The sequence below is a fragment of the Martes martes genome, assembly GCF_963455335.1.
Source record: "Martes martes genome assembly, chromosome: 15".
Lineage (NCBI taxonomy): Eukaryota > Metazoa > Chordata > Mammalia > Carnivora > Mustelidae > Martes > Martes martes.
Genome location: NC_137903.1, coordinates 32,180,382 through 32,202,511, shown reverse-complemented (window position 1 = coordinate 32,202,511; position 22,130 = coordinate 32,180,382). Strand labels below are relative to the sequence as shown.

Below are 22,130 nucleotides of genomic sequence, written 5' to 3'. Positions count from 1 at the left end.
TTCTCTAATTAGACACTTGGAATCAGGAAAAAGAGGAAAGGAAAGTGAAGTTAAAACTATAAGAGCATGTGATGGGATATATTTCATGGTTTATGGAATTATGGAAAGGCGTACACAGGAGTAAACAGGGCCTTTCTTCATCTTAGAAGCTGACCATGGTGAGGGTTGTCTAGACTATCTGTATATCTGGAAAACTTTGGTTTTAGGGATTATGGGGAGATAAAAACAAGGTAAGAGGTAAAATCACCAATTTCAAGTAGAAAAGAGTAAAATCAGAAGCCCGGTACAGGATAAACAGTATCAGAGAATGGAGTCCCCACATAAATAATTTGTTACCAAGCATTGCTTTTTCTCTGTTATCATTTTTATGATACTGAGTGCCACGTACATGTCTGACAATAGTAGTTTGAGTCAACCCCTATATTTGGTAAATAGCCTGTTTCTAGAGGAAGAATTGAGGGTCTTCCTTGATTGCACTTGTCTGCACGACACACACAGAATGATATAATCAATTTTAACTTCCTTGAAAACTATTCACATTTTATTCCATTACAGTCCTAAAACTGAGCTAGCTCTCCACTTCCACAGATCATACATGGAAATCATGTGAAACTTGTATTTTTGATCTCAACATATGCAATTTCAACCGATTATTTATTATTTAACAGGGATCCACTGCGAAGAAGACTTGGATGAATGCTCTTCAAACCCTTGCCAAAATGGTGGTACTTGTGAGAACTTACCTGGTCATTACACTTGCCACTGCCCATTTGATAACCACTCGGGAACATTTTATGGAGGAAGGAACTGTTCTGATATTCTCCTGGGATGTACCCATCACCAGTGTCTGAATAATGGAATATGTATCCCTCACGTCCAAGATGGCCAGCATGGATTCAGCTGCCTGTGTCCCTCTGGCTACACTGGGTCATTGTGTGAACTTGTCACCACGCTTTCTTTTGAGGGCAATGGCTTCCTGTGGATCACAAGTGGCCCAGTTACAGGCGAGGGCTTAGCTTGTCACGTTGCCCTCAGGTTCCAGACTCTTCAGCCAATGGCCCTCCTACTTTTCCGAGGCAACAGGGACATGTTTATAATGTTGGAGTTGCTAAGTGGCTACATTCACTTATCAATCCAAGTCAATAATCAGTCAAAGGTGCTCCTCTACATTTCCCACAACACCAGCGACGGAGAATGGCATTCAGTGGAGGTGATGTTTGCAGAGGCTGTGACCCTTACTTTACTTGACAACTCTTGTAAGGAGAAATGCATCACGGAAGCTCCTTCTCCATTTGAAAGTAATCAATCAATATGTGCTTTTCAAAACTCCTTTTTGGGTGGTTTACCCAGAGAAACGGCCAGCAGTGGCATTGCTCTGCTTAACCTCTATAATATACCGTCCACACCTTCATTTGTAGGCTGTCTCCAAGACGTTAAAATTGATTTGAATCACGTTACTCCAGAGGCCATTTCATCTGGCTCGTCTTTAAATGTCAAGGCAGGCTGCGTGAGAAGGGATTGGTGTGAAAGACAACCTTGTCAAAACAGAGGACGCTGCATCAACTTGTGGCTGAATTACCAGTGTGATTGCTACAGGCCCTACAAAGGCCCAAACTGCCTGAGAGGTGAGAGAGGGCTGGGCACCCAGGAGGGCGGTGCCTCAGAACAGCGGCGGTAACAAAAACAGCCACTGGGCCATTCCCGTTACAAAACATAATGACCCCTCAGCACTTCTGCTTCTGGTTGCCAGCTAACGAGAAAAAAGAGAAGGCTAGTAATGTGCATTAATTAATTTTGAGTGGATTCATTAGGCACCAAGGTGTCATTCATGCAGAGAAGTAAAAAAAAAAATAAAAAGTAAGAAATAAATTAAGCCGATAGCTCCAACTAAATGAGTTCTCATCTTGATATGTTTACAAAGTGTTATTACAACTTGTGATGTGTCAGAAATGTACTATAAATCATATTTGAAAGAGAGATAATCTTTTGGAAAAAAGGACCATTAGACATGAAACTAGTCAATGCCAAGTATTGGCACAATGACTTGTGCATAGTAGACTCTTAGGAAATATTTACTTCCTTGCTGTCCGTTCTATGCAATTCCCACTTGCTCCAAAACCATGCTCATGTTTAGCACTTTTATAAACCACTGATTCTAGTCAGAGGTGTATTTTCCAGGGCTGCTTTGGAGAAAACGGATATTCTACCTAGGTCTCCTAAGGAAAGGAAGGAAGGAAGGAAGGAAGGAAGGAAGGAAGGAAGGAAGGAAGGAAGAAAATATGGATAGTAACAACAGTGAAATTTTATAGATACCATAAACTAATTGATCTGATTTTTCTAGCAAATCACAGCCTGAAATGTATTTTAAAATCTTTAACTTCCAACATTGTTCCAAAGACTGCTGTTGATAGTGATCAATACATACGTTTCTTTTTATTATTATCATCATGCCTTGAAAATGTCTAAGAGGTAATTGCAACAGACTGCTTTGAAGTTCAGCTGTAATTTACCCTATGATTTTAGAGCAACTTGAAGTAGGACAACATCTGGTAAATAGTCTTCTCTGCTTTATATGAACTAAAATTAAAACCAGTCTTAGCCTATACCCTATTCCATGTATGAGTGGCTAAGAGTTATTAGAAACTATTCATGGGTCTCCCTGCTAACCACAATATTCATTACAAATCATGGACCTGTTTGACAATGAGGTATGGCATCTACTAGCTCTATGTAATATTTTAAATAGAATGGCAAGTTGTTTTGTGATTTTTTTAAAGGAGAAAAGGGGAAATTATGCTGAGGCAATGTTCACTTTTTGAAGAAAAATTTAATTGACCCAAAGGCAATATTTTTACTACATATACAAAATAACAAACAGATGCTGACTTGTTTTGACTGGCTTCCAAATGCAGCGACCCGTAAGGTTAATACTGACCATGGTAATGCTAACTGTCCTGTAAATAGTTTCAAGGGATGCCAGTCCAGTGGTTCTGGTTTTCTTTAGTTTATTTTTTCCAACTTGGAAAATTATAATGTTTTTAAACAACGTTCCTGAATTTGTTACGTGCCCTACCTCCCCCAGTTTCTTTATCCCCCCTACCCGCTCCCTCCCCCGACTATTTGAAACTGTTTAGCCCTCGTGGAAATACTTGGCTTCAAAAGTGACCTATATAGGGAGGGAGTTCTGTAAAATCTCTCTGTAAAATCTTCTCTTTCCAAAAATTCTCAGTATAAGTTTAAGAAAGATTATATTTTTCATATGGCCTCAGTCGTAAAACTAAAATATTCTGTATTGGTGTTATATATTATGTTTGCCGGGAGTTTATTCTCATTACAAAGACGCTTATGGGCTGTAGTGAGAACACGGAGCCTTTCTATCATTGCACATGTACTCCCAATACAGAGAATAGATACGAACTGTTACTAAGGCAAACTTCATTCAGTTAATGATCTTGGCTCAGTATTTCCCAATCCATTGAAATGAACAAGCAGGATCAATGGAGAATTTAGTTGGCTGACTAAATATGAATAACATGGAAATTTCCAATATTTTTGCATTGATCTTTTAGAAATAATCCAATGTCTCAATAAGGGGAGTTTTGGAAAGTGTTTCTCAAAGCTTAGTTCCCAGAGATGTCTCAACATATCTTCTTTTGTTGGCTGTGTATAAGACCGTGGAGCTGCCAAGATACCATTCAGAAGGAAAACCTCTTGCCTTCTAGAGAATACTTTTTATTTGTAGAAGCAATTTACATATGATTTATCTTCAGTCATACATCTAGTCATACATCGATCGTGCCTGCCGAGGGTAGTGACCACAATTCTGATTACATACTTATAGGAATGAAGAGCTCATTTATTCTCTTTCCAGAAACTGCCCCAAGGCTGTTTCTTATACCAAAATAAAATATGATTGCTTATAGCTTTCCTTCATTGGCAGCATTGTGACGCTTGAAATCCTACTAATATAAGTCTTCCATTTCTCCTTCTTGGGTGCACTTCCATATTTGAAGTATCTCATACCATCCAAGCCATCACTCCTATCATGCTAAACATATCCAGTTTCTTCTAACGTTTTCCATATGACAGAGCTTTCACACACTTCATCAGCTGCTCGCTTGTTGCTTGCTTTGGAATAAATTTGTTTATCTGGTTCTTAGATATGCCCGATGAGGCAGAGTGACACAGGACTATAACCTCTCTTTCTAGATAATCTTCTTCTGTTTTCAGCCTAGTATTACATTGACCTTTTGGCAACCACATTCTACGCTTGGCTCACTTTGAATCATTCTTACTTACGGTGCCACAAAATCCTGTTTCTTCCACCCTAAATGAGGTATATTTGGAAGCAAGAGGCTTTTATTTACTCTAGTAAATTTGACCTTCTTGTATTCTACCCATCAGAACTTGAAGCTGTTTTTCATCTGCATTTGCCATCCCTCTTCATGCCATATCAGCAACACAGTTGAGAATCACTCCTCCCATGTTCACAGACAAGTCATATATGGCTTCAGGTGTTTCCAAAAATTATGTAGTAAATCACATTCTCTGACTACTTGCTTGTGATTTCGGAAGAAGAATGGGATTGCTGGAGACACAAGCGTCTAAGAAAAAAAATAAACAAACAAAAGACCCCCCTAAAACAGCTCTGTGTTCTGTCTTTTAATTTGGATCCACAAAGTGATCTGCAGGCATTCTAGGATTACCAGCAAGGGCCCCATCACCCATGAGGTTGAATGATTTTGTGCATATTCTCAAACCTCAGGAGTTTCAAGAGCCACATTTTCCTATTAAACATTTTATCTCATATGAAAGTGCTGCAGTGTATTCAGAGACATTAACCTCTTCAAATGGGTTATTTTATTTAATAGTACACTTTGATAGCTACCTGTAGTTGCCCGGAGCAGGTGGTCTCCAAACGCAGATTCGAAATGCAGTATTCCGATAGAAAATCAAGTCAGAGTTATGCATATGTAGCTTTTTTTTTTTTAAAAGATTTTATTTATTTATTTGACAGACGGAGATCACAAGTAGGCAGAGAAGCAGGCAGAAAGGAGGAAGCAGGCTCCCTGCTGAGCAAGAGAGCCCGATGTGGGGCTCGATCCCAGAACCCTGGGATCATGACCTGAGCTGAAGGCAGAGGCTTTAACCCACTGAGCCACCCAGGTGCCCCGCATATGTAGCCTTTTATGCAGGAGGTCTTCAAACACAGATGATTGCCTAAGCAAGTTTTAACTGTAGTTCAGCTACACTAAAATGTGTCTTACCTTTTGTGCAAACTTCAGCTGGACCATGGCGATATTGAAACACAATGAAATACGGTAAAATCTGTCTTGTTTCTGGTTAGCAATGGGATGTAAAAACTTGAAGGTAGGGACACCTGGGTGGCTCAGTTGGTTAAGCAGCTGCCTTCGGCTCAGGTCATGATCCCAGCGTCCTGGGATCGAGTCCCACATCGGGCTCCTTGCCCCGCAGGGAGCCTGCTTCTCCCTCTGCCACTCTGTCTGCCTATGCTCGCTCGTGCTCTCTCTCTCTCTGACAAATAAATAAATAAAATCTTTAAAAAAAAAAAAAAAAAACTTGAAGGTAGCCATCTCTTCAAGACCTCTCTCATCACATTCATCAGTGATTTCTAGATGCAGAGTGCAATGGTCAATTTTCATTTACTGCCCCTCTCTTGACATGATACCTGTTGCTGCAACAGTAAACACAGTTAACCACTCCCTGTTCCTGACAACTCTTTCCTCCCTAGGCATGTGGGACATAACTCTCCCTTGGTTCTCTCCTCTTATCTTACTGGCTACTCTTTTGTCATCTCCTTTACCTCCAAATCCAAATGTCTGGTGCTTAAGGACTCAGTTCTTGGACCCGTTCTTTCCTCTGTATGTACTCACTCTCTTGGTGATCTCATCCACTCTTGTGGCTTTAAATAGCAATAATTACACTGATAAATCCAAAATTATTCTAGCTAGAAGGAGACATCCCCAGAATGTCTCCTTTGTACCTCTATAGCTAACTGTTTACTAGACATTTCCACCTAGATACCTAAAAGGGCACCTCAAATTTAATATGGACTCTCACTTTCCCCCCAGATCTGTGTCTCTTGTTTTCTTTTCAGAAATTGCAAATTTCCAATTTGCAAATGGAAATTCAATGCTTCTAGTTGTTTGGGAAACAAAACAAACAACAACAACAACAAAAAAACCCAAACAAACAAACAAACAAAAAACGACCTTGGCATTGAACTGCTAAACTTGCCCTAAAAAATCATGTAGGTTCTACCTTCAAAATATTTCCAAAATTTAACTGTTTCTCATTACCTTCTCTATTACCATTGATCCAAGCCATCATTCCTTCTCCCTTGAGTTTCTGCAACAGTATCTCTACATTCTTTTAGTTCTTGTTCAAATGTTATCAAAGAGATATCAGACAGTACTTCTCTCACTACTGTATTTAAAAATTGCAACTCTAGTTCTATTCCCCAGCACTCATTCCCTTTCCCTACCTGATTTATTGGATACCTAAAGACTTACCACCTCCTGACATACTATATAGTTTGTTTCTTTAACTGTGTCTGGTCTGTGTCCACCAACGAGAATATAAGCCTTAACATGATGGGAAATTTAGGGGCACCTGGGTGGCTCAGTCAGTTAAGCATCCAACTCTTGATTTTAGTTCATGATCTTGGGCTTATGATCTTGGGATCGTGAGAGCGAGCCCCATATCAGGCTTCACACTAGGTGTGGAGCCTGTGTCAATAAGATTCTCTCCTCTCCCTCTCCCTTTGCCCAACACCACCCACCTCAAAAAAAATAAATAAATAAAAAGACAGGAACTTTAGTTCCTATAATATCATCAGTATTTTGGAGAGTAAGGGTTCATTTGTATACATCTCAAGAGTTTTCTTGAGTTGATGTACATGGATAGTTTCATCATATTAGTGCATGACTAACTTCTTTAAAGAAATGCTGGGTGAGTTCAGTGCCCAGCTTTGCCCCCCTCCTACTACTTGTCTGTCTCCCATGCCTCTCCCAACCAGGACCATAGAAGGAAGATTTCTCTTTCTTTGTTCAACTCTCTTGCCTTTTATTTTATTTGAAGTATCATGCCCAAAGGGGATTTGCGAATCTAATTCTTGATCCCTGTCCTTTAGTAAGAATGATTAGATTTAATGACATTTGTTTCCCCGTGTCCTCAAATAGCAAAGATGGTGGATGCCTGAACAGTGCTTTGAGATGTTACAGGAAAAGATCTTATTCCTCAGATTTCTTCCAGTAAGTTGGAGGACAGAATATCTGATATTCCATCATTAACCCCCATCATTTTAGGGCAGTGAAGGAGAGGTAAATCTTAACTTTATCAGCACAGAGATCTTTTCTTTTTACGTTTTGTGAGCAGTGGGCCTCAACTATAAACCATAAACCAAAATGTAGTTATTTTTAGAAAACTCAGTAAACCAAGTAAATTTCAGTAAACTCAGAAGTTTTGAGAAATGAGGCCAAATTGTCATTCTATTGAATAAGCCTGTACTAGTCTTTAAAAAATACGTATAGGGGTATGTTTGTGTGTGTGCATTTTCATCTTCTGGCCCTTCTTACTTGAGTCTTAAAATGTTTCTTCTTTGTTTCTCCTCCTCTATTTTGTCACTGAAGAGTATGTGGCAGGCAGATTTGGCCAGGATGACTCCACTGGATATGCTGCTTTTAATCTTGACAAGAGTTACGGAGAGAACTTCACCATCTCTATGTTTGTTCGAACACATCGACCATCAGGCTTACTCCTAGCTTTGGAAAACAGGACTTATCAATACATCCGCGTTTGGCTAGAGCATGGCAGACTAGCAATGCTGCATCCAGATTCTTCCAAGTTAGTAGTAAAGTTTGTTCTTAGTGATGGAAATGTCCACTTGATATCTTTGAAAATCAAGCCAAATAAAATTGAACTATATCAGTCTTCACAAAACCTAGGATTTATTTTTGCCCCTACATGGAAAATCCAAAAAGGAGATATCATCTACATTGGTGGCTTGCCTGATGGACCAGAGACCGAAGCTAATGGTGGCTTCTTTAAAGGCTGTATCCAAGATATAAGATTAAACAACCAGAATCTGGAATTCTTCCCCAGTTCAACAAACAATGCATCCCACAATCCAGTTCTTGTCAATGTGACCCAAGGCTGTCCTGGAGACAACATGTGCAAGGTAGGATTTTCACACCAACTATGTCTATATTGTATGTTCACCTGTTGTTTCATTAAATAATTTATTATAACCATTCTTTGTATGTGAAGATAATGTTACTGACCCACCAGCCAGAATAACACTTCGTCAATATTTTTCCAGCAAGACTGGGGGATTTATATGGAGCCATTAAAAAAATGGCTTTGACCTTGGTGGCGTCATGGTCTATTTAACCATCCAAGATATCTCCAGCCACAGGCTTCTACTGCCCCAACAACAAGTTGCTCAAGAATAATAGTATTTTAATTCCCAAACTCTTAATGGCATCCCAGAGATCTAACTGAATTAACTCATTTTGGAAGAGATCATCATATCATGTATTTTAAATGCCCAGCTATCACTATTTTGACTGTAAAGTCAACAACAACAAGAAACCCTGAATGGTAACTTTCTTCTGGTAGTTGGACTTGAAATTCTCCAAAATATATTTTCTCTGAGCCTATGTTTTACTTTATGTATTTTGTATGCTCTTCCAAAAGCTATTTAAATATGTGAATCTGTCAGCTCTGCATGACCTTTCAAAGGAAACACATTTATATCTTTTGAACATTTATTGAGCTCTGACTACCGCCATGCACTGGGCTTGCTTTTAAATGTACAAAAACGAATCCTGTTCATATGACTAGAGGAGTACTGCCAATGTGCCAGGCACTGCTTTACATAGATAAATCCATTTAATTCTGCTGAAGGACTGCTGTGTACAACCAGCATTGTTATTACCCATTTATGTCAATGACAGATAAGGAAACTGAAGTTTAGAAAGGTTATGTAACTCAACTAAATCACATCTTAACAGTGGGACTGAGATCAATACCATCTCAGCTCTCAGAAATTCCCTTTTAAATACTTTCATTTTGGATATTTTGTGAGAAACCTTTTAAGAACTCAGATAATAATAGTATGTTTCTGAGTGAGAGGCCGGCACCTGAAGAGGTCACTGTCTTTGGATCCAGAGGATCTAGGTACCAAGCTTCACCGTTGGCCTATTTATTAGGATCTTGGATAACAGGAGGGCCCTCTGCTTTCTCGTTAGTAAAAACAGGGGTAATAACCTCTACCTCAAGAGGTAATTGGTGTGATTGAAAGTGCCTTGTAACTTAGAAATTCCAGAGAATGTTATAACACCTTTTAAAATTCTCCTTGTATTGTAGAGAATGGTCTTATCTATTTTCTCTTTCTCATTTCATCTTTCTTTTTGTTTCTTTCTCTCCCCATTTCTCTTTTAGAAAAGAGTTGGCAATGGTAGCAGTAAGTTTTTTTTCCATTTGTCAACCAATGGATATAAAAAGTTCAAAGTGTAAATATGTAGAAAATAAGCATTTAAAAAGAAAAGCTATGGGGTCATGCCTTTACTGTTTCTGTAGTTAGTTGCCAGTGCTTTTTACAGCTTTGCTTTCTTTTCTGCTCAGTCCAACCCCTGTCACAACGGAGGTGTGTGCTATTCCCTGTGGGATGATTTCTCATGTTCCTGCCCTGCAAACACAGCTGGGAAAGCGTGTGAGCACGTCCGGTGGTGTGAGCTCAGCCCGTGTCCTCCCAGAGCCCAGTGCCGGGCGGTGCCTCGAGGATTTGAGTGTAGGTGGAGTTTAAAGTTGTCACTGATCCAATTAAGTTGGGTATTTCAGTTCCATGAGGCAACCCAAGAAAAAGAATTCAGACAAAACCTGCTTTCCGAAGGAACCTGTGGCTCTTTCCCCTGACTTGAGAAGTACCATAAACCTAACATCATCATCATCATCATCTAATAATAATAATAATAATAATATCCAGATTGGCTTCATGCCTCATCCTGCCCCCTGAGTTTCCGTGGGGGTGGAGGGGAGATGGGGAGTGGAGGTCAGAGCAACACCAGACCTAGATCTTTGATTATTTAAAGCTAATTTCTGGAGAAATTAACCAAGTAATATTTGGCTTTCCTTTCCTCATTGTTGGGAATACAGAGTCAGGTGCTAGTGTGAGCTCACGGCCTAAAGTTAACCATGAAGTCTCAGGCAGTTCACACAGTTTCTGTAATCTAAAGCTTTCACTGTAAATGAGGATAAAACATATAATTTATAGGTAGATAAAAAGATTTTGTGTGTATGTGATGATTTTATAACCATAAGTATAAAAAGGCAAACACATTGGGCATTTTGATGTTTTCTGAGTATTTTCCTCAATCTGAAATGTTTCTTTGCCCATCTTCAGTACTAAAGACCAATGTTAGCAAATTTGAATACTATTTCACAATTTTGACATGTCTACATACTACCCACAATATTATTTACATTTTCTCTTCTCTCCTACTTCAAATAATGCAATAACATAATATTAGTTTTATTGTTAATCTTTCGATAGATGTCCTTAAGTTCTAAAGTTCTTAGTCCCAGTTATGTTCTATAAAAGCATTTACATCGTTTGGAATATTTGCACAGGGTTAAAAAAAAAAAAAAGAAGAGGATTTCTAGAAACAGTGGCAGACCGAGAACCATACCCTTGGTGTGTATTGGTCTTTAGTCTATGCATAAAGCAGGTTAGGATTTGGACATATCGCATCTGAAAGAACTTAAATGAATCTTCAATGCTACTGCATTCCCAGTACAGAAAGAGTGGAAAGTTGGCCTCTGATTTCCCCAAAATTCTCAATAACATTTTTTTTAAAGTATGACTTATCTTAATGAAGGAAGAAAATGTAAACCAATATGAGGGGTGAATTTTTACTGACTGACAGGTATGAACCCTAGAACAGACTTTTGCTACTTTGTGTAATTTTAATTTTATGTGATCTTATGACCCTATTGTATTTTCTTTCAAGTAAGATATATGGAGAAGATTAGGTCTAATAGAATAACATACTCTTGAGAATATAGCTCATGCATCACCCTGAGTTTGCCTTTAGGGCATCCTATCAGAAAACTGAGGCTTAAAATTTACAACCCACCTTACATACAGGTGTGTTTATTATAATAAAGTTCCCCAAAGAAAAGGTGAAATACAAATACTGTTATGTATATTGTGATTTTCCCCAGATGAGAAGTGATTTCAGTGTAGTAGTAAAATGAACCTATTTAACATCATAAACTGTATTCTTCCTTTTGGAGTTGGAGAGAGCTATCGAGATTTGTTACTTTAACATTTATTTTAAAGCGTGAAATAAGACACTTGCTGTTCCTTTCTTTCCTAATCCCAACCCCAAACTTGGTGGGAAAAAACACCACAGCCAAAAGTCAAAATTTTATTAAAAATCAAGTGAAATTTTAATTCAAATAATACATTTGAGTTGTATACTTGAATGATACTCTTGAGTTTTCTCCTGCAGTGGTTTCTAACCATTATCTCAATTTTCTGAATTGAGGACACAGGAATTATTTTTATAGATTTTTTATTTAATAATATTTACCTATGATATATCTGGCAATGTTCTGGGAGAGGAATACTGAAAAGGACTGATTTGGGAACAAGTCTGATGTCTTCAACGAATGACAGGAATTTTTTGTGGCATAGCATGTGAATAAGGAAGAGGATGATAGCAAATAGAATTGAATAGTTAATCAAGGGACAGATCACCCAAACTTTTGCAGGCCATGTTTAGGATTTAGGATTTCTTTCTAGATGCATTGGTAACCAGTGGATGTCTTGAGCTAAGGAGTGGTTGTTATATTGATCTGCAGAGTGACAGAAGCAAGGACACTGAGAAATAATTAAAATAGTCTATATGAAAAGAGTTGTTTGAGTGTAGTGCCCCACAGCTGAGGCAAAGACAGCATTTTAAGGGTGATTTTTACTGAAAAGTGCCAGAAAATGAGAATAGAGAATTCACCACTACATTCACTAACACAGAGGTCATTGTGACTCAAGAAGCTTGGCTTCGTTGAAGTGATTGGCTCAAAAGGCTGAGTGGTGTGTATAAAAAAGAAAACGAGAGATGAGTAACTGGAGAAAATGAGAATGTAAAACTATTTAGAGGAGTTGTGGCGGGAAAGGGAATAGAAAATTAAGGAAGCAACAGGAGAAAGGGAGGTGAATCGTGCTTTTGGGTCTTGCGTGTGTTTTGATTGTCTGATGTTGGAGCAGTTTCAGTATATTTGTATGCTGGTGGGAAACAACCAGAAGAGAGGGGAAATGATGATGCACAGAATTGCGTGGTGGGGAAAGCCCCACACATCTGGTGTCACGGGTCCTGTGAATAGAGAAGTCGTGTGAGAGGAAAAGAGACCCACCCAGGACGTGGAGAACTGGATTTTCTCTACTTAAGTGAACAGTCATAGGTTTTTCCAATACCCCTACCAAGGTCCACGTCTAGTCACGCGTTGAATCCCATTCATTTTCACCTTTTTTTGACATTGTTTCTACATGTAACCTTTCTTTCAACGGAAAAGAAAGGTATGGTCTGGGTTTTGGTAGCAGACCATCCAAGTTTGGTATTCTGGTCTCATCCTTTATTAGCCATATGGCTATCAAAAAAATCACTTAACTTCAGGGAGTCTCAATTTCTTCTTTTACAAAATGGGGATGACAATAGTAATAATAATAATAATGTGCTTTAGAATTCTGTATTGGAAATAATACAAAAAGAACTAGCACAGTGCCTAACCCATATCAGACAATTGATACATGATGATATTAACTGATCATTTATAGTAATAAAGGTAATGAAGCCAACATTACAGATTTAATAAAGTTGCTTATTTGTGTTGCCTTCTCTCTTTAGGTATTGGAAATGCTGTTTTTAATGCACAAAGCAGTGAAATATTATTCAGGAGCAATGGGAATATTACCAGAGAACTCACCAATATCACATTTGGTTTCAGAACAAGGGATGACAATGTGATCATATTGCGGGCAGAGAAGGAGCCTGAATTTCTTAATATTAGCATTCAAGATTCCAGATTATTATTTCAGTTGCAAAGTGGCAACAGTTTTTATATGCTGAGTCTGACAAGTTCACAGTCAGTGAATGATGGCATATGGCACCAAGTGACTCTTTCCATGATGGACCCACTGGCCCAGGCCTCCAGGTGGCAAATGGAAGTGGACAACCAAGCATCTTTTGTGACCAGTGCAGTTGCCACTGGGAGCCTCAACTTTCTGAAAGATAATACAGACATTTATGTCGGTCACCGAGCTGTTGACAAAACGCAGGGCCTGAAAGGGTGTCTAGGTACAATAGAAATCAGTGGCATTTATCTCTCTTACATTGAAAATGTTCCTGGTTTCACTAATAAGCCCCAGGAAGAGCAGTTTCTCAAAATCTCTACAAATGCAGTGGCTACTGGCTGTTTGCCGTTGAATGCCTGCAACTCTAGCCCCTGTTTGCATGGAGGAAATTGCAAAGACATCTATAGCTCTTATCACTGCTCATGTCCCTTGGGATGGTCAGGGACACGCTGTGAACTCAACATTGATGAGTGTTTTTCAAACCCCTGTATCCATGGCAACTGCTCCGACAGAGTTGCAGCCTATCACTGCAGGTGTGAGCCTGGATACACCGGTGTGAACTGTGAAATGGATATAGACAATTGCCAGAGTCACCAGTGTGCAAACGGGGCCACCTGCATCAGCAACCCCAATGGTTATTCTTGTCGCTGTTTTGGAAATTTCACGGGAAAATTTTGCAGGTGAGCATTTCCTTGTCAAATTGGAAAGCATTCTGAGCTATGCATCTGTCGGCTGTGCTGAACAGGAGTGACAAGGGTCCCTGCCATCACAATTTGGTCACATAGACGGGATCTCACGTGGTGGGATGTTCCACAAGGAAGAATGGTAGTGTTTTGCCCAGATTTGAAGCAAAACGTTTTCTCCGACATCTTCGTTAGAATATATCTCATGAACTGTAGTCCCAGAGTTTGACAGCTTTAAGGCCTCAAGAAACAAATATTTTTTTGCAATAAAATGCAAAAGCTTGGTTTTTTTCTTTTCTTTTTTTTAAAGATTCCTTTATTTATTTTTAGAGAGAGACAGAGAGCAAATGGGGATAGAGGGAGAGAAAATCTCAAGCAGACTCCCCGCTGAGTGCAGAGCCCAAGCTGGGCTAGACCTCACAACCCTGAGATCATGACCTGAGCCAGAATCCAGAGTCAGACACTTAATTGACTGAGCCACCCAGGTGCCTCCCAAAAGCTTGGTTTTCATATCGTTCGAGGAAGCATGACTTCTACCCCTAAAACAATGCCCTCAGCTATTTCAGGCAGGTAAATCTTGTAAAATCTTGAAAAGTCTGTGCTAAATTATAATTTTGAGAAAGCGAAATTATGACTTATAAATGAACATGTTTTGATGTTTTCATTTAAGTCATTAATTAATGAGGAAATAAATATAATATAAAAACCAGGTCAAAGGACAACCTAATTATTTATATATATGTGTATATATAATAATTGTATATATTTTTATTACCCACATAAACATAAATATATGTACATAGAGATGAGGAAATGAAGTTGCTAATAAATGCAAAACCATTTAATCTTTTATAAAGCATTACAATTAATATTTGAAAGTATATTTTTTGCCATGTGACAGTTATATCACTACGGGCAAACTCATTTCCATTTCAGTGAGCAGGATCCATTCAATTAATGTCATTTTTCCACAATTTATAGAGTTGTAAAATAGCTTAGTGAAGAAAATCTAAGGCATACACCTTACAAAATCAAACAATCCTAGAGGGTCCTTTACATAACATGCAACATTCCGTCGAAAGACTACTCAAGAATACCTTTTGCCCATTTCGACATATTTCACAATTTTTTCTGAAACTACTAAAGCAGTGTTTTAATTCTAGTAATGACCTCCATCTTGTGTTACATAAACAGAAATAAGAAACAGTGTTTTCCCGCTCAGTCACACAGCTTCAGTGTTTCCACGTAGAATTCATTATTTTATAACTTATACTGCTTTTAAATTCACTAAACAATTGAGTCATTATGGGGAGGTGAGAGGATTATTAAGAACAAGTAATACATTCCCAGACTTTGGCAGGAACACCTGGAGTGGGTTGGCAGCCTGTAGACTTAACACTAACTCAGAGCTGGTACCGCAATGGGATGAGTCTCCCAGCAGACAGAACAGGTAGCCATACCTATAAGAAGATGAATTTATCTCCATAACATTTATTGCGGTTCAGAACCTGCGAAGGCAGGGTGCAGTATTAGGTGTCAGTGTTGACATTTTAGTTGTACATCACTTTCCCTGAGTTAAAACGGACTCATTGGCCAACAGGCAAAGTGCTTGTTTTAAAAGCAAAAGACATTCAGGATCAAAATTAATAGGATTGCCGTGGACACTTTGGATAAGTAAAGTAAACATATATGCCCCAGGAACTAGTTCTCCAGTATTTTTTCCTGCCTAATTCATCAAAGTCAAGTTCTCAAAGATTAAAGTTCTCAAAAGTACCTTCTAATGAGATTCAAAAATTGTTTATTAAAAGGAAGATGTATACAAAGCTTCACATTTGCATTGCTAATTGACCTCTTTCAAAGCCAGTTGACATTTTTGGTTCTTTTGAAAAGTCCTTATGATATTTTCTTTTTAAAGTCGAATTGATTAGCTCTTGTGGGAAGAGACACACTTACCGTCCTACAGGCTAGTTTCTCCATATTAGCGGCAGCGCGCACAACAGGACAAAATTAAATTCATCTTATATTTCCTGAACATGAATTATGTACCAGATACCATGCACAGTGGGTCATTAACAACACCCTTAAAATCACTTATGTCCCTTCACACTCCTGGGTTTTTCCTTTGCATTCAAGTTCTGCTTAGCTTCTAACAATTTGTTCTGCCTTTTATAAGGGTTCCTTAATACGTACAGCTTTGCTGTAATACAAAAGAGCCACCCTCTTGAATTCCCATACAGTTGCCCCCGAGCGCTACATACAATCTTCCTGGACAGCATTTGGCTTGCATTCCGCTCAGCTATGAATCATGAGGTAGGGAACAGCAAGTGTTGGCGGGGTAACAGCAGTTCAGCTCTGAGAGCCTACAGAGAAATCACATGGGTGCTCGGGTACCAGAGTGCTGTCCTCGCTTTCCCGGCCTTTATAGAGATGCAATTTTCCGTGGCCTGCGTTGATTTATTAGCCAGGCAGCAGCAAACCAAGCTATAGCAAGTTTCTTCCCAGCCCTAAATTTATTGCCACTCCACCCACGGCACAGATCTTATCTCATCAATGAAAACTGTAGGAATGGAAGATATATAGCCCGCTTGTTATAGCGCCCTCCAGCAGGAGCTGTTTACGGAAAGTGATTGTGTCTAATGCAGCACAATTAAGCATCTGTAGCTCAGCCAGCCTGAGTACTTAATTAGTTTGGCATCAACTACATATATGAAGTTTTCCAAAAAGTTTTCTTGAATGAAATGAACAAGATGAACAGCTGTTCTTTTATCTCCCTAGACACACCAGATTACCCTCGACAGTCTGTGGGAATGAGAAGACAAATCTCACTTGCTACAATGCAGGCAACTGCTCCGAGTTCCAGGGTGTGTTCACATGTCTGTGCCCGCCAGGTTTTACTGGGGAATGGTGAGTCCCCTTAGAACTTTATAGAAGAAAAAAAAAAAAAAGAACTTTATAGAAGAAAATTCTGGGTTGAAAAACAGTAGGATTATACAAGGTTGATGTCTCCTCTCATTTTTCATCTCAGTTCCCATAGGAAAACCCAGGCTGAAATATAGGTCCAACCAGAGTCAGATAATAAAAAAGAAGAAAAATCACAGTTTAGGTCAAAGCAAAGAACACTTCATTAGCCAAGACTTCAAATAAGAAAATATGTCTTTTTGAAAAATGTAAAATGTGCTATTTTTCTTTCTGATAAGGACTTCTGGTTTCATGTTTCTTTCCTGCTGACTCTAATAAGGGATGCAAATATAGTTGTTGTTGAAGTAAAATAAAATATACCTAAAAGATTGCCTCATAGAATGATCTAGAACCTCAAAAGTATATACACCTTAGCTGTATGAGCCCATCTTTCCCAGAGAAACCCTTCAATAGCTCTTCACCTAATATGGGGATGATGATATGGAGTTGGCCAGTGTCTTCAGACGATGGCTGAAAATGCAGCCAAATTTGGATATGCATTTGCCAGGCCAAAGGTGAGGTTAGAAATTAAAAAAAAAAAAAAAAAAAAAAAAAAAAAAGAATATACTGCACAGCTTTCTCAGCTTCTCAAAAGGATCAGTGTCCTCAAAATGATTCTACACCAGGGCTCTCTCTATGCTCTTATATATATCTATATGAGGAGATAATAAATAGTTAACCATTTGTTGAGCACTAAATCATGCATCTTATAAATATCATCTCTAATTGTTATTCCTTTCACTTTGCATTTGCATAAACTGAGGCTGAGGGATTAAGTTAGAGGTCAGCTGCCAATCCAGGTGTGTGATGCAGGGAGATCCGGCTGCCCTCAGGGTCTGGGCTCCTCGTTTGGATGATGTTCTGACAGAAATGAGTAAATCTTTGCTTGCAACAATTCAAAAAAATGGGAAAAGTGCTCCTTCATCTCATATGCCGTCTGGCACAGGATAGCGATCTCTGATCAAACTTCCCGCATTGAACAAATTAGATAAATGAAAATACAAGGCATTTGACAGAGTTTGATTGAATGAATTTTTCTCAAAAGAGAAGTTAATAAGATTATGGGTATAATTTGTGCTCCGTGACGACTGCAGTCTGGAGTCATTGGAATTTTCTCTTTTCCAGCTGGTTCTTTCGGCACAAGATACAGGTATATTGCCATTTTTACAAAATAGCTGGCAATCTCATATATACCTACCTTTCACCCAGCCGGCATTCAGTGACCGATCTAGCTCTTGCCTTCACAGCCTGCTTTCAGCTGCGGGCTCCAAGCAGCACCCGCAGACCTGCCGTAAATGTGCACGGAAGGACGGAGCCCTCAAGCATATTCTATTTTCTAGTGAGCTCCTTCTACCATGCCACGTACTGTTCACCCAGAGACCGTTCACCTGGCCTCTAATTCCATATCCCTCTGAAACAGTGCAAATATTTCCTTGTCCTAAATATTTCCTTGACCAACTCGTTCCCTATATTTAAGTGCTGGTTATTTCCTGCCTCCGTGTCACAGGTGAATGCTTCATATCACACTCACGTTCAACGGCACAAGGCACAGACGCATCCCAAGCCTTGGATTATTTTTCTGCTCCTCACACATTATCCCTATTTACAACAAACATTTCTTTTTCCTCCAACATTTGTTTAAAAGATGAGTCTTGCACTTAAATGCAAATAACTTCTTTGAAATACGGTAAGAAAAGGACGCTCCAAGTTTTCCTTCCTCTCCGGGGACCCTCCTCTGGATCAACTTCTCTGTTCCAAAAAGATTTCTAAAATAGTGACCACATGTTTAATAGATGCTGTACTTTCAAAGTCCTTAAGCATGGTCAGTTAATTCACTGGGTGTTAATGGATTTATTTATTTTGATTGTCGATCTATTAATTAATCTCTAATGAAAGCTCCGGTAATGTTTATAATGAATGTGTATGTGTGGTACTCTGTGCACCTCAAAAGAGAAATAGGGGTGCCTGGGTGGTTCAGTGGGTTAAAGCCTCTGCTTTCAGCTCAGGTCATGATCTCAGGGTCCTGGGATCAAGCACCGCATTGAGCTCTCTGCTCAGTGGGGAGCCTGCTTCCCCCCACCTCCCCCCACCACCTGCCTCTCTGCCTACTTGTGATATCTGTCAAATAAATAAATAAATTTTTAAAAAAGGAGAGAAGTAGATAAGAAATGGAGAAAGAAGAGCCCGAGAAGACTGGGAAATACTAGAGAGTCTCCCAAGGCCTAGGGGCATGGGACTTCCTTAAGGTCCAAAGATATTGAAAAGCTGTGTTCCTGCAAATTGCCTCCTCTTCTGTCTGGCTAGACCCCCAACTTTATAGTGTCATCCTGGCAGGTTGCAAATGATGGATGGTGTGAACACTCCAGCCCACCCAGGACAAAGAGTGCTTGGCAGCCTCTCCCAAGTTGTCAGGTTTTGCTCAGATCTAATCGGAGAGGCCTCCTTCCAGTCCAGAAGCCTGAGCCAAAAAAGGAAAACAAAAATGTCTCAGCTATGCTTGGTATCCAGCGGGATAAGGAGCTGTTTTCCTGGGAAGAAATTTTTTCCTGTGTACTTCGGGTTGGCCCTCCCCACGCACCCTGCCATCCCCCTTCATTTTGAGCCTAGTGATTCATCGATGACCCAGGCAAGCAAGTTTTACCTTTTGGGGGGCGAGGAATGAAAACTGGTTTACATTACACTTGGACATTGTAAATTGCTCTTTTGGGATTCTTGAAGCTAGCATTTTATATGACTTTCCCAAAGTAAAAGAGATACTTTAGTTACTGCTCTATCCCGAGGCCTAACAGAGTGGCATATAGTAAGTGCTAAATACACAAGTACTGAACGGCTGAATGAAAGTGACTGGTGAGTTAATCAGTGAGTTTACCAAAATACAAGTTGTTGGCCGAAGGTCAGGGGAAAGATGACAGTGTCCCAGGGAAGTGGAAAATTTCAGTATACCTTAGTATTGATATCACTTGTTGGGGAAAATTTAGCTTTTGAAAGTCATTCTACCTGAATATTTTAAAAATTACACTTAGCTCTAAAACATATTTATTAGGAAGTGAAATTTTGTTGTTTTTTTTTTAAGGTTTTATTTACTTATTTGACAGACAGAGACCACAAGTAGGCAGAGAGGCAGGCAGAGAGAGAGGAGGAAGCAGGCTCCCTGCTGAGCAGAGAGCCCGATATGGGGCTCGATCCCAGGACCCTGAGATCATGACCTGAGCTGAAGGCAGAGGCTTTAACCCACTAAGCCACCCAGGCGCTCCAGGAAGTGAAATTTTCTAATTACCTACTTTTGCTTTTTGTTGAAAAATAGGATTCCAAAAAGAAAAAGAAGATTCCAAAGGAAAATAACCCCAAATCTTCAAGAATAAACTGTTTTTTCCTTCTATTTTTGATGGGCTTTCTTTCCCCCAAAGCCTGAGGGCATGGATGTAGTAGAGTCCTGGCAGCAGGGGCACAGGTCTGCTCTGTAGACTCCAGGTTGGCAAAACACAGCCTCACGGTTCCCATGTGTCCCCAGTAAACTGAACCGAAGGTGGCAAAGATGGTAATGCCCTTTGGGGACAAAACGGCCGTTCCTCGGGTTTTTTCTTGGTTTCTAAAAACTCACACCTGTTTTTTCATTCTAATTAGCTGTGCGTGTGTACGGATCATTTCCCTTAAAAACGAAATTTGGGACAGGAATTTTAAGGAGTATGTCCCCACAACATGACATGTACGTAAGTTGCATGGGAGTTGGTAAATCAGACTGTACTGTTCCAGGTAGACAAGGCAACCTTTTTCCTTTCCCCATTCCGCAGCCAGTTTATTCAACAGAGAACCAAGGCTGCTGCTGTTTCTGTTTCTGTTCAAGGTGCGAAAAGGACGTGGATGAGTGCGCCTCAGACCCGTGCTTCAATGGGGGACTGTGCCAGGACCTGGTCAACAAATTCCGGTGCCTCTGTGACGTGGCCTTCGCGGGCGAGCGCTGCGAGGTGGATGTAAGCGGGATCTCCTTTTATGTGTCTCTCTTACTGTGGCAGAATCTCTTTCAGCTTCTTTCTTACCTCATTCTGCACATGAACGACGAGGCAGTTGTCGAGTGGGGTGAACAGGAAGATGATTAACACTCATGGAGATGTTCCTAAACTTAACAGCCGTTGAAGCTCCAGAAATGTCTTGACTCATTTGAGACTCTAAAAAAGAAAAAGAAAAACTACCTTGAAAATTAAAATAAATTCAAGGACTGTTTGAAGCACACCATGAGTGTCATACGAGAATATTAAGTATTTACGTATTTCAGCGATATGTGTAAAAAATATTGTTCTTAACATAACCAGGAACTTCTCATTGAGTATACTTGTACAAGTACATTGTTTTTCTTAGTGCTTCCATATTTGAGTGACGACTACAGTAAGAAGTGATTCTCTCCCACACTCCATTTCTGTGTATACTTTTGTAGTGTAAGTTGCCCTGTGCACCCTGATCCTAAGGCATTTACGTTCTTTCATTCCCATCATGACGTGACAGTTTGAAAATGACTAATTAAACTGTTTTGCAGCCGTCTATGTTTTTATACATAGCTATTCAAATGAAGTGTTGCCAGCTCTCTGGGAAGTTAAAAATGTATATAAAGAGAAAGCAGGGAATTACACAAGATCCCTAAAATGGAGAAAGAAAATTTTCTGATCTGATTGGTATCAAAACTCAAATTATGCCTCACCAGTATACTTCCTGTTTCCACAAAACCTCTCCTCCAGTAGTGTGACACGGAAACCCTGCTTCCATTTCTTTTTCCTGTAATACTTTCTATTCAAATAGAGTACTTTTTGGTAAATTGTTTATAAATTTTGACCTTGGTGACATTTCTGTCAAATAGACTGATTTGAATTGCTTTTTGAAGCATATTTAATAAAAGTAAGTACTGTTGTATATCCACACACCAAAAAGCATATATTATAAAACTTGATTTCTTGGAAGCATATTTTTCTAAAATTTGCAAGTATCATCTTTAATTATCTTTTTGAAAAAAAAAAACAGGGAATCAGAGTAGCTTTCATTATCAAAATATATTTGACATTATATTTCTTTAAAAATATATACCTGAAATGATGGCTCTACAAAGTAAATTAATAAGATATACAAAAAAATTATAGCTATTTCTTAGCTTTAATTGACTAAATATAATAATAATTGAAAGAACTTTATTTGAGAATATTTTTAATTCCTTCCACTGGCACGTTAGAATTTCTGCTAAATATCTCTGTGTGGGTATACCCTTCCAAAGAAGACATTGTGCTCATTTAAATGGAAAAGTGGTTTGATCCTATGAATTAATTTATAAAACAGCTACAATAACAATG

The 22,130-nt window shown here is 39.2% G+C and overlaps 1 protein-coding gene across 3 annotated transcripts in view; it reads left to right on the top strand.

Moving 5' to 3' along the window:
- Positions 1–22,130, top strand: part of CRB1 (crumbs cell polarity complex component 1) — a gene marked incomplete at both ends in the record, with an annotated part of 205,899 nt that overhangs the window by 153,031 nt on the left and 30,738 nt on the right. For 2 of the 3 annotated variants that reach the window (XM_080824427.1, XM_080824426.1), the window contains 6 exons: positions 669–1,625; positions 7,653–8,200; positions 9,649–9,814; positions 12,930–13,836; positions 16,615–16,743; positions 20,642–20,768. In XM_080824427.1, the coding sequence (XP_080680553.1) occupies positions 669–1,625; positions 7,653–8,200; positions 9,649–9,814; positions 12,930–13,836; positions 16,615–16,743; positions 20,642–20,768 (2,834 nt within the window). Of the gene's footprint in view, positions 1–668; positions 1,675–7,652; positions 8,201–9,648; positions 9,815–12,929; positions 13,837–16,614; positions 16,744–20,641; positions 20,769–22,130 lie in introns of all 3 variants that reach the window. The other variant, XM_080824428.1, reaches the window with a different exon arrangement.